Source organism: Vipera ursinii, assembly GCF_947247035.1.
Source record: "Vipera ursinii genome assembly, chromosome: 5".
NCBI classification, from domain to species: Eukaryota; Metazoa; Chordata; class Lepidosauria; order Squamata; family Viperidae; genus Vipera; species Vipera ursinii.
The window spans coordinates 26,816,932-26,830,483 of record NC_139518.1 but is presented as its reverse complement, the minus strand read 5'-3'; the positions used below and the strand labels follow the sequence as shown (position 1 = coordinate 26,830,483).

Sequence of the window (13,552 nt, the reverse complement as noted above, 5' to 3'; positions counted from 1 at the left end):
AAGTGTTACTTCAGGGATATCATTGGGCACACTCAGCTAGTTTAATATGGTCTCTGCCCAATGACAGCTTACATGTCAGAGGAGACCAAACTACTGGATAAATTATCTAACCCATCAAAGGGACCTGATGTATTATAGTAGTTTAAAATAGTGTTAAGGAGCTGTCACATGAGTGCTTTTAATACATTGAACCAGAAAACAAGAATAATAACCTTTTAATTTTCCCTTCTCAGGTGTTGTTGGTATCAATTTCCCATACAGCCTCTAGCAAAACTGATCACAATGAATCTAAATATCTCTGCAGAAGACCCTGATAAAAAGAATCCTATTGACTGTCCCTCCTTGGGAAGACACAGCTACATTTTTGTTATGGTTCCGACTGTTTACAGCATCATCTTCATCATTGGTATATTTGGAAACAGCTTGGTTGTGATTATCATTTACTTCTACATGAAACTGAAAACTGTGGCCAGTGTATTTCTGCTTAATTTAGCTCTGGCGGATCTGTGTTTCCTAGTAACTCTACCATTATGGGCAGCTACAACAGCCATGAAATACCATTGGCCTTTTGGCAACTGCTTGTGTAAGATTGCTTCAGTTGCAGCAACCTTCAATATGTATGCCAGCGTCTTTCTCTTGACATGCCTCAGTGTAGATCGTTACTTAACAATAGTGCATCCCATGAAGGCCCGCCTTCGACGCACAATGCTTGTTGCCCGGGTAACTTGCATCATTATCTGGCTACTGGCAGTCCTTGCCAGCTTGCCTGTTGGGATTCACCGCCGCGCATACGTCCTTGAAAATGAAAACATCACAGTATGTGCTTTTTGGTATGGCACACGCAGGAATTCAACCAATCCCATAACTATGAACATTGGATTAGGCCTATCTAAAAATATTCTGGGCTTCTTAATTCCTTTTGTGATCATTTTAATAAGCTACATATTAATCTGGAAAACTCTGAAAAAGGCTTACCAGTTTCAGAAGAATAACGGCAGAGGTGATGACATCTTCAAGTTGATTGTTGCAATAGTTCTTTTTTTCTTTTTTTCTTGGATTCCTCATCAAATATTTACTTTTATAGATGTGCTGATTCAGCTTGATGTGATTAAGAGCTGTGATGTTGAAGATATTGTGGATACAGCTATGCCCTTCACAATCTGCTTAGCTTACTTTAACAACTGCCTGAATCCTGTCTTTTATGGCTTTTGGGGAAAAAACTTTAGAAAATATTTCCTTCAGCTACTCAAATATATCCCTCCAAATGTCAGGCATTCCAGTTTGTCGACAAAGATGACTTCTCTTTCTTATCGACCCTCAGAAGATTTAATCCGTACTTCCAGAAAAAAAGGATCTCTGGTTGTTGAGTGATAATATGGCAGCACATTTTTTGCTGTTAGTTGCTCAAAGTGACACTACTCCTCTTCTGCAGGGTTGGACCATCTGAAATACTTCATCCTTATGAAAACTGGGGCCTACCTTCAAGTTATGAAGAGGAACATCTTAAATAAAGAATGCAGGCATCATGCCTTCCAGTGTCAGAGCTTGGTGGGAGATAATGTGTGGTAGAACATCTAATCCATCTACATGTAGAAAAATCTCTGAAATTATCTTGTGTTCCCTTATACATAGGTGTTTTATAGAACACTTGTTTCAGAGTCCTGAAAGGAAAGGGAAAGGAAAGGAAAAGAAAGGAAAGGTGTATTTCAAGAAAGTGAAAGAACTCCCTGCTTAACTATAATCAAATCCTCCCTGTACTACATCGAATTACATACACCCATCTTCTTCAGAGCCTGAAAAGTACAGAACCGAACTCATGCATATCAGTAATACCATAAAGTTTTGAAATAAGAGTAAAATTGTAATGCAATATAGAATGAATCCATATTTAGATAAAATATTTTTCCATGTTCAATTAACACTTGCCACATATACAACTAAAGTATCACATTCAGAATATAGCACTGTTTCTAAATGTAGTTGAACAAAAGCTTCATTCTGAAGTTATTTCCCTCTCTATGAGTTTTTGGCAAAATATATCTGGAAAATTTCTGTTTAGTTTCACACAATTTTAATTGCCTTTCAGAAATTACTACATTACTGCTATTGTTTATTTAGTACAGTTCCTTTCAAAATGGGCGTTAATACAGAAAAGTTTTGATAATACAGCCTTTTCTATAATGGTATCTTCTAGATGCTTCAGATTACAACTATAATGACTGCTGTACTATCAGCTCAGTGCAATGTACCTGGGAGACACTTTATAGGTCATAACCTGCATCTTGACTTAACTGAATTCAGAAGCAAACTGGCAACCAATACAGCTTGCAGAGCAGAAGTTCAACATGTATCAGTCTTGGGGTTCATATAACTACCAGTGCCATCACATTTTTCACCAGCTGTAGCTTCTAGATACTTAGATTCCAGGGAGAGTGGAGTTACAGGGCAACTTGATACACAGAAAATATCTCACAGATACTCAAATTTGCATGTGGTAAATGTTCATTTGGGAATTCAGGGAGGTTGACTCACATATCTTAAAGTTGCCAAGTTTGACAACCACTACAGTAGAGCCAACCAAATATGGGGTGATGCCAAAATGTCACTCATCCACCATCCCTGTGGACATAGACACATGTGTGTACACAAATAGACATACTATATTAATTAATATATAAACAAGACCCATTAAAGTATACAAAAACTAAACCAAAAGAATATTCAGAGTCTAGAGCTATGTCAGCAATAAAAAGAAAGAGGTATTGTTAGTATAGAACGGGTGTCAAACTCGCAACATCACATGACTTTTTTCCCCATTGCTGGCAATAGGGTGGGCGCGGTTTTGCTATGATGCATCTGGCCTGCAGGCCAGCAGTTTGACACCCTGGTGTAGAACCTCTGGTAGGATCAGTAGGTATTAAAATCAGATGGATTTATTTTCTAATTGCAGACTAAGCACCTGTACTGTCTATATTCTTTTAGCATCTGTTATCAATCTCCAGAGCTCCTAATCACTATATTCCTGTGTATACTTTTTGCATACTTTAAATCTGTAAAACACTTATTTTGTGCAAAGAAAATCATGCAGCTATAATTTTACATTAATGAAAAGTACCCTTGATCATATTGAGGATTTATATCCAGTATTTTAATTCTGTATCAGATAATGGTCAAATAACTGCAAGCAAAGAAGACAGAGATTAATCATCATACCCACTGCTGGACTTATCTCTGTCTTTTTAACAGAACATTGGATCGATGCTTCTAAGGCTATGTAAAACTGGCTGTCTTAGTCTCCAGGTGGTCAATCCTGCATTGCCAAACAGTCAAAGGATATGGATTACTTGTTTAACATGGCTATAATAGTATATTACAACTTTCCTTTAAGAAAAATATGTATTCTGATAACATCTGCTTTGAAGATAGTAGAAGGATCCTTTATCTCTATTAACATTTCTGTGGGTGGAAGACCTTTAATTAAAGCATTACTTTAATGCCTTTAAGCAAAACATTGTGTTCCTTCACCTGTTACAGTACCAATTCTTCACTATTGGTGATGTTGACTGGAACTATTAAGAGTATAGCTTAGCAATATATTTAAGAGAAAGATGCATCACACTGCCATAAGTCATTAAGATATAAATAGAAAAGGAGATTTCTGTTGTCCAAAGCATTGTCTTGCATAAAGATTCCCCAAACATGAAGGACTCAAATTACATAGAAAAAGATTCCCCAAACATGAATGACTCAAATTACATAGAGAAAAGATAGAATATAATGTCCAGATGTTCTACTGGAAAGTCTAAAGGAAAGTAGCATGCATGCATGCATCAATAAAAGTAGAACTATTTCATAAGCTGAGACAAAATTTTATTTAAGTCTTCGATCACATGGAAAAGGTAGTGAACTTCAAATGTGAGTGCAGTTTTCCTTTATAATTGCAACTGAACATCTGCATTTGTTTCTTAAAGGATCAACATAAAATTATGCATTTACTTTTATTGTCATCTTTATTTCAAAGCATCATCTTGAAAACAGATCACATTGCTCTCTGTTTAAACAGAAAACATACATCAATTCTTTTTATTTTCAGTTATTGCCACATCTATTAAAAAACACTTTTTTTCTGCTGGCGGAATTATTTTTAAATGTTGGCTTGCTAAATTTGTAAATGAAATTATATTTATTTCTATTTATAAATAACAGTACTTTATTCTACTCATTTCCTCCCATCATGAATGTAAAGTAATTTCTTGGATATTTAGTATAAAATGTAAACATGCACAGAATGGATTAACTTGCAGAAAGGTAGCAATCAGTTGGTGGTACAGAAAACATGCAAAACAAAATGTATTTTTTATGATATTTTGTTAGTGATTCCACAATAGTATATATTTGAAAACACTGATATTAGAAGTCTGTTTAAAATATTTGTGAATTATCTATGGATTTAAATTTCTTTTAATAGTTTCATCCTTGCACATACAAAAATGTTCATTGTATCTGAAATTTAGTTTCATGTTTGATACATCTAATATCAAAAGCAAACAAATTGTTAATGCTTGTAGTTTCCTTTGTTGGCTCAGTATGTTGTAGCTAATGTTCATATGCATAGCATAAGTAACCACACACACACACACACGTGTGTGTGTATGTAATATAGATTCTATATCTTATGAAAGCTGTGAAAAATAAAATTCATATATATTAGTATTTCAAAATATCATAATTGTTCCCACATTTGTGTTATTACAGATCACTAAGTCCAGAGCTAGCCAATGCTATTTCTTAAAAGAAGCAAATGTCATTTTTTTAGCATCCCAATAAAACGGACTCATGATAAAGCAGAGAACCAGATCTGTCTCCAAGTATCAAAGAGAAGAACACCTTAGTATCCTTACACCCAGGATTTCATTAAAAGTTGACAGAATAAAATAGCAATAGCACTTATATACCACTTATATACCACTCCCCACTGCTTTGCAACACTCTGAGTGTTTACTATGTCAGCATTATTACCCCCAACAATCTGAGCCCTTATTTTAATGATCACAAAAGGATGGAAGACTGAATCAACCTTTAGCCCATCAAGATCAGACTCCAGGCTGTGGGCAGAGTTTCCCTGTGTATCAAAACCTGGCCAACTTGAAGATGTTGCTGGTTGAAAAATTCTAGGAGATGAGGTCTACACATTTTCAAATTGACAAATTAATTTAGACTGCAGTAATTAAAACAAGAAATGCTTACATTTGTCATATAATTGCAATATAGTCTGTTATTCTGAAATCCTATTTTATATATACAGAATCTGAAATGTGGCACTTTTTGGAAAATACTGTTGCCAAATTAAGGAGTAAAAGGCAATTCAGTACATTCCGAATCTCTGTTCAAATGAAAAATATCATAGCAAAATCCATAAGGGAAAAAGAGAATACAATCAGAGAATGGGTCCAGGGATTATACTGTAGTAGAATATACTATATTGATAGTACTTCTTTATTTTCTGTATAACCTCTAGGAAAACCACTGAATTGATACCAATTTTCATAGGATCTGAACTATTTTTAAATGAATCAGGAGCCTTGATATAAAACAATCCAATCCTACAGAATCTCAGTTCTAAAACAGACTATCCATTTAAACCATCAGCTGGGAACCTTTTAGATTATACATTAAGTTCAGTGGTGAGATTCAGACAGTTCACACCAGTTCGGCAGAACCAGTAGCTAACTTTTTGTTGCCCAGGCCCAGAATGGGCTTCTGGCAGCAGCATCCACACACAGAACCGGTCGTTCACATATTTGAATCCCACCACTGATTAGGTTATATATTTAGGTTATACATGGGGATTTGCAGCTGCTGCTATTTTGAGAAAGTGATGAAAGCAGCACTGCACTATCAAATCTTTCCTCACTTTTGGATAATTACAGTACACTGAGTAACAATAGGCACAAAGAGAGCTAGGCTTGTATCACAACAGGACAGCACAGCTTTTGTCAAATTGACCCATTTCACACACAGGTCCCAGATGCTTCTTATGCTGTTCTGCATATTTTTACTTAACCTCCAAGTAGCATGATTCTTATTTGTCCCAATCCAATTGAATGTTGGAAATAAATTGTGGGGAAAAAATCTTGAGATTCTTTTTATGAGCTGGCTAAGTTTCCAAAAACTTTAAAAAATCAAGACCAAATTTGGTGTAGGTGTTTGAGCAACGAAAGAACATATGCATTAAATGTTATGCTTCCCAGTATGCATGTACACACAGAGGGAGCACAAGGAGAGAGCTTAAATACTCACGTCTACTGCTGGTAGAAGGGATAGAAAAACACTCAGAACACATGCTGTGCTTGCTTTCCCTGCCTTTTTATTTTTACAATCCAATTGAATATTGGGAAGAAACTACATAAAGAGACTCATAAAATAATATGATGGAAAGGAATCTTATAGTCCAATTCCCTTCCCAGGCAAACAGCTGTCTAACCTTTGCTTGAATGCTTCCAATGATGGAGCACCTATGACAGTAGGAGGCCAGCTGTTCCACTGCACAATGGTTCTCATGGTCTCGAGTTCAGAATGGTGTGGATACAGAAAATTCTCCCAGATTTGGTGTGACAATACGTCCAGTTTTTGTTTCTAGCATCAGAAAGATCCTTTTCCCATTCGCTTTGGATAAAGGGGTTGGCAGCCATATTAACCTCCTAGGAACAGTGGTAGCTATTGCAGACACACAAATGAGGGAGACAGGAAGCACAAGTAGAAGTACTACACAGCTTTGTTAAAGATACTAAAGAAGTTAAGAATATGCAATTTAGTAGAAAAAAATAGAATTATATTTTAAAATGTGGTGATTTATTCTGGATCCTTCTTTATGAGAAAGCCACATTATTTCACTCATCATTTTCATGGTTCTAAACACATACGTGTTACAAAAGGACAAAAGATACCAAAAAGTCTTTGATGCAAGGCAAATTAAAATTCATGTATGAAGCTGAAGAATTCTTGGCAGATTTTCAGTTTCAGCTGTGATGTCTTGCCAAGGACAAAATTGACATGATCCATGTTGAGGATCATATTTGTGTTGGACAAGCTGGATTTAACAAACCTAGAATATATTTGGCCAAATCCATTAGGCCATCTAATGTGCTTCCAGTTGCTGAAAAACCTGATGTTTCCTGATGCAGTTGCCAGAATCGCCAGCCAGCACGCTTGCTAGATTGTTCAATTCATCTGGAAGGAATTAGATAAGACTCTCTAATGCATATAGGAAAAGTGTAAAAAAAAACGGTTCTCCCCTCTCCAATGGAGAAATGTGTTTCCCCCTCCCAGTGGAAAAAATTATACTAGGTTTAAAACTTTATTGGCACTTAAGCATATTTTTCCCTGATTGAAGCAGAATTTGTGAAATAATTATATGTCCATGACAAAAGCTGCTAATGATTAGCCTTCAAGAACTGCTGTTGTTTTCTGACAGTTCAGAAGCTGGTTTTGTTTATTTCAGGAAGGGAAGCATCAAATCTTTTATGGACTATCCAAACTGAACAGACAGAATAGCAGTGCTAATTATCTATTTCCATCATTTCACTAAAGCTCTCACTGTAGAATAGAAGACTTCGGTAACAATTTAGAATCCTAATTAATTCTTGTCAGCAAGTAATGCTTCTTTGAAGTAATAACATTCACTTTACTGCTCAGCACTAATATTGTGTCATAAAAGGTGGCAAACGCATAACCCAAGAAAAGAGAAAAGATTATATGAGACAGCAGAAGTGAAAACATTATCAACTAAAGCAAAGAGATGTGTTGGCAAAAGAAGAAAAATGTGAAAGAAATAAAGGTCAGTATATCATAAATTCTGTTTCATGTTTGTTTTGCTAGTTGAGTTGTCAGTGGCTCTCACAAATGATTTTGAAGAGTTATTGTTTCACATGGAAATTAAATCGAAGTGAATATTTTATTTATACATTTATTTAAGAAATTTCTGAGCCAAAGTGGTGAAGGTTGATATGCCACGACAATATGTTTATCTTAATAAATTGTCACAATTTTCCCTAACAAAGAAATGTTGGGGGCAATTATCCTGAAATGTGTGTAACACAACATACCAAACAACACAGATATATGAAAATATAAGATCTTTGTAAACAGCTTTCAGAAATTCATTTTCAAGATACATGTTATACAAACAAAGGGGTGGCAGAGATGTTTATCTCCCCAACCCCAGCAAATGAAATTATTTCAGTCCTGTCATTCATTTAGCAGTGAATTCAGTTTGCTCCCATAAAATGTGTGGAAGAATTCCATTTACATTCCTGCTTCTAGTTATTTAGGACTATTTCCTGTGCCTTTGATCAAACTGGCTGGATTAGCAAAATCCAAAGCATATAGAACATCTGTTCAGGTCTACAAAACCCCAGATCATTATTAAAGGACAGCAATCTCTGTGCTACTTTCTATTAGTGCAGCTTAAATCTGGTAACCCACTAACTTGTCTAGTAGCCTTACTCCCAAGCTCTTCATATATTACTAACTAGGCTGGATAGGAAATATTTGGTTGCTTTCTTACAAAAACATGTTTGTTATATCCACAACAAGCAAAAAAAATCATTGCATAGCTTTGAAACCCTCCAGATAATTTCTGTCAGTCCTGCAAGGACCACAACTTGCTAATTGTTAACAATGATGTGAAGTTTTGCATAATTTGTTGCAGTGAAGTTCATGTGTAGAAGATTGAAAAGGCCGAATACCCAGTTTCTGGGTCAACCCAGTTCCACAGCAGACAGCTGGCTTCATTGCATGACTATGATACAGCTCAAATAACTGTCATGAGACTGTCCCCACAAGATGGAATACCTAAGGTGGTCATTAAAACCAATGGGGGATTTGTTATTTGTTAAGATAATAGGACATAGATGGCAGATGTAATCTGACAGATCCATTCCTGCCTACAATATCATGTTACTCCATGAACAAGTGCAACAAAAATAGCAAGATTTTAATACCAGCATTTTAACCTCCTTGATAAAGGGTTGCCACCTCCTAGAAATAAACAGCTGAAAGAAGAGAATGGTCATACTACATCCCCACGGAACTGATCTGGAGGAAATTATGGATTTTGAGCATTTCATTTTCTTTGTGCAATGGTGATGGACAAATGTATATGATGACTACAATGGCACAAATATGAGGTGATGAGCTAAAGTATATATTCAAACAAATATAGATAATATAGATATAGATAACTAGGACGACATAAATTTGTGAAAGGAACCTTATTATTATGAAAGCAAGAATTTGCATGTGCTGTATACACAGTTCAGAGTATAAAAGATCTCTCTCCTCATCAATTTTTATTGTTATTGCTTTGAAAAAAAACTTTAATGTTTCATTCCGAATGGGAAGTAGGCAAAATTAAGTGTACATTTTATCATGTTAAAACAGCAAAAAAGAAAGAAAAGAGAAACAGCAGTCATTTTAAATGAGAGACAGCAATAGAAGTACAAATCAAAATCAAAATAACATTAATATTCAGCCACTATCCACAGTTTCAGGATAATTATACTATTCAACCTGGTAATCCAATATGGGCCTTTCTCTCTTTCTCTTTGAATTTAAGTCAGCAGAGTTTCACTTCCCAGAAAAAAAAATACATTTAGCCTGCAAGGCTGCAAACCTATATAGATTTATGAATAAACACTCATAAGATTTCTGTGTAAATAGGAAAAACTAGTAATCTTCAGAAAAGAAGTATAAGAATATAAAAAATGTGTAATTGTAACTTTAAACAGAAGTTTGATGAGAGATCCCATTCTTGCCTTTTACACCTGAAATTCTGGAAAGTTAATAACATCTTAACATTTAATTTTATGTTTTTTCTCAAATGAAATTCTCCTGTCTTCCCATTTAATCTCTACCCTGCTTTCCATCATAGACATATGGTAGCACTGCTCTATTAAATTAGCATTTAATATAATTATTTTGCTGTCTATGGAACGTCTTAACATCCATTTTTTCAGAATATTGTTTAATTGCCTCATTACTTAGCAAAAAAGCAATCAACCTGCAGCTATTCTCCTTTTTGCTATTTTTTTCTTCAAGAAATAAATATCTTGTGCATTGTAGGGATAACCTTATAGTTTCATCTTAAATAAATAGATGCAGGAGAAGTCCCATTGAATGAAGCAGGACTGGTTTCTGAGCAGCCCTATTCTTAAATATGGGTCTCTTTCCCTTTAAGGCCAAATAGAAACTATCATCAAGAAAAAAAAACCAATGCTCAGCAATAGAAGAAAACCAGATGCTCTCATTAAGAGCACAGAATTCAAACACTTGCATGTTTGCCAGTCTCTGGTAACACATCTGTTGTATTTGTATTCATATAAAAGCTTATTTTTATATTCAATAAGCCAAGCTCCCTTTTTCACTTTCACTAACACAGCCCCACTGAATTGGGGTTTGAACATGTGCAGGCTACACCAGAGCCTAGCTAGCTATATCCCTTCATTTATCTAGATTTATGTACTACCTTTCATAAATGCAAAATCACATTTAGCCTTACTTTGTCAAGGCTTTCTTTTATTATAGGATTTAAAACTTAAGAAAACAGACATAATGAATCAAGTGTAGAAAGGTCAAAGCCAAGTGGAATCCAGATTCAGTCTTCATCTCTAAGAAAGAAATATAATGGTCCCATTTAAAACTCTTTTAAAACGTACGAGAAATAGTATCAGTATCTACATACCGAACTAAGTAAACCAAGGATTTCAACTCAGTTTAAATCTTCCTGTGTTCAAAGTACAGCACTATAGCTTTTAAAATTATGGCTTTGCTATACTAATCTGCTCTTGTGGATTTCAGGAAAAAAATGTCAAGTTTTAAGGTGCCATTTTTTAATTCCACTAGTATTATAATATAACCAAATATCATGTATAGTCATTTCAAAAAATATGAGCATCGTGAGCCCAATTTCACAACCAACAAGGCGCCCGAATGCTGTTGTAAAAATAAAAGCAAATATGTTCTTGTTCAGTTGCTTAGTCCCTTCAATAACCTGTGACCTGATGGGCATAATTTTGCCAAGATAATTTGTTAGTAGCTTCTCTGATTTCTTGTATCTGTATGCTTATGTCAGCACTGATAGTGTTTAGCCAACATGTTTTCTGACAGCTTCTCGCCTTGCATCATATGTCCAAAATATCTAAAGTTTAGCTTCATTTTAGTGCTTCAGCCAAGCAATTAGCTTTCACCTCATTTAGCATTGAATGATTTTTTTTATTCCAGAGCTCAAAGAATTTTCATTGTTTTTTTTAATAATATCACAATTCCAATGCATTCATTTATCATTATTTCAACATTCTGAAGATCCATATGTTATAACTGGGAAAACCACAATCTTGATAATATATACCTTCACATTCAGCAATCTCTGCACTTTAACATTTTGTCTTAACTTGTCAAAAGAGATATCTTTATTTTCTGGCTAAAGTCATCATTCTGTGAATTTCTGAGCCAAAGAAGATAGTCTTCAACTTCATATCTCTTTTTGCTTTTATTTTCTTCTATTATATGATTTAAAACTTGAGAAAAGAGACATAACAAATCGAGTATAGAAAAGACAAAGCTGAGTGCAGATTCAGTCTTCATCTCTAAGAAAGAAAGATAATGGCATTTGCTGCTGACATATTTTTTAATAATTATTAACCAACATATCAGGTTTTGCATTTTCATTTTTCACTTTGATCAATAAATTCCTTAATATTTCTCACTTCGAGTCCTCAGCAACCTATCATTTAATGCCGACAATATTAAAATTAATTAAATTGCAATAATCTATAAATTTAGTTTTATAACAGTAATTAATAGCTGGTTCCCAACTGAAAAAGAAAAAAAAACAGGCATATCTTCCTTTTAACTAAAACAACTTTAATTGCTTATGTAAAACCAAAAGAAAACTATAAGGAGGGAGGGAGAACTTGGAGGAGAGAGAAAAGAGAAAATTATTCTAAAATAATGTGTGCAACTTGTGCAAAAATATATAAAATATAAAGGAAGGAAACCAAAAATGTCAACATATATTGAATTCCAGTTAGTATACATTTTTTAAAAAAATTGAAATATCTTAGTGTTAAATGCAAACTGAATGATTTCTTACTTCACTTGAGTACATGAAGTTCTGTGAAGAAACTCTGCCAAGAAGAGTTCCCACAGTGAATTTCCAAACATTTTATTGTGAAAAGAACAGAAAGAAGCCTTTTCCCAGATTACTGTTCTGAGTAAAGATTTCCCTGTCTGGAATCCCAGGAAAAAAGAACTGTAGAAATAGGTCAGAGACCACTAATGTTTATTAAGATGGACTTTCACTGCCAAAAGTCAGTTATGATGGAGTGGGGGAGGGCAGAAGGGAAATATGTATTTAGTAAGATTAGTCCCTATAGATTTAAGTACAAATTGGAACATTTTAACTGCCAGTTAAATTATCTGTGCTATGCTTTTTTTTAAGGTCAAGAATGTGGCATTTGGTAAACAAGCTACTCAGTATATGATTAGGCAGAAGAGAGGAAGTCATTCCCTAGAGATATGAAGAAAGGTTATGGCTCGATCGTGTCAACTGAATATTGCTTTGAGTTTATGGAAGCAAGAGGAAATATTTAATTACAAAGACACAGCTTGGATTACAGTCCCATTGAGGTGAACCATGAAATAAACAAATCTACAACCAATAAAACAAATAACTCCACAAGATTCATATTTGTTTCTTCACATCTTGCATATGTCAGGGTTTACATTATATGGATTTTCATTAGTGGTTTACCCAACTTCACTACAGATAACACCCCTATTGAATCTGGTTCTGCCTATATTAAAGGGAATGTTATACAACTGATATCCCAACTGAGTACCTGAGTGCCTGGATAGCATGATTTAGACCATAGTGCAGAGGTGTCAAACCGCCAGCCCATGGGCTGGTTTCATCATATCAAAGCCACGTCCACCCCATTGCTGGCAATGCAAAAAGAGTCGCAATTCTTCACTACACGTCACATGATGTGGCAAGTTTGACACCCATGCCATAGTGGAAGCTGAAGTCCTTAGATCTAGAACCACCAATTTTGAGGAAACCTGGTACTGAGTTAATCATCTGCATGCTATAAAGTCTGGGGTCTAAACCTATTCTCTGCATAAGCAAACTTCAATATTAGTAGTCAAATCCTCCGTGAATTTGTCCAATCTCATTGTTGTCTCAGTTGGAAGTTATTATCTGATGGCATCATATTCTATACTTTTTGTTGTTGTTGTTAGATGCATAGTTGTGTCCGACCCATCGCGACCCCATGGACAACGGTCATCCAGGCCTTTCCTTTTGGTACTGTCCATGGGGTTTTCATGGCAAAGATACTGTAGTGAATTGCCATTTCCTTCTCCAGTGGATCACGTTTTGTCAGAAGTCTCTGCTATGACCTGTCTGTCTGGTTGGGCCTGCACGGCATAGCTCGTAGCTTCATTGAATTACGCAAGCCCCTTCACCACGACAAGGCAGTAATCCATGAAAGGG

At 35.2% G+C, this 13,552-nt stretch overlaps 1 protein-coding gene across 1 annotated transcript; it reads left to right on the top strand.

Moving 5' to 3' along the window:
* Positions 1 to 282: 282 nt before the first annotated feature.
* Positions 283 to 1,375, top strand: AGTR1 (angiotensin II receptor type 1; the record flags this gene model as incomplete). The annotated part of the gene is made up of 1 exon (XM_083363542.1): positions 283 to 1,375. One exon carries the CDS (start codon positions 283 to 285, stop codon positions 1,369 to 1,371), a length of 1,089 nt encoding a protein of 362 aa, XP_083219668.1. The 3' UTR covers positions 1,372 to 1,375.
* Positions 1,376 to 13,552: the final 12,177 nt, after the last annotated feature.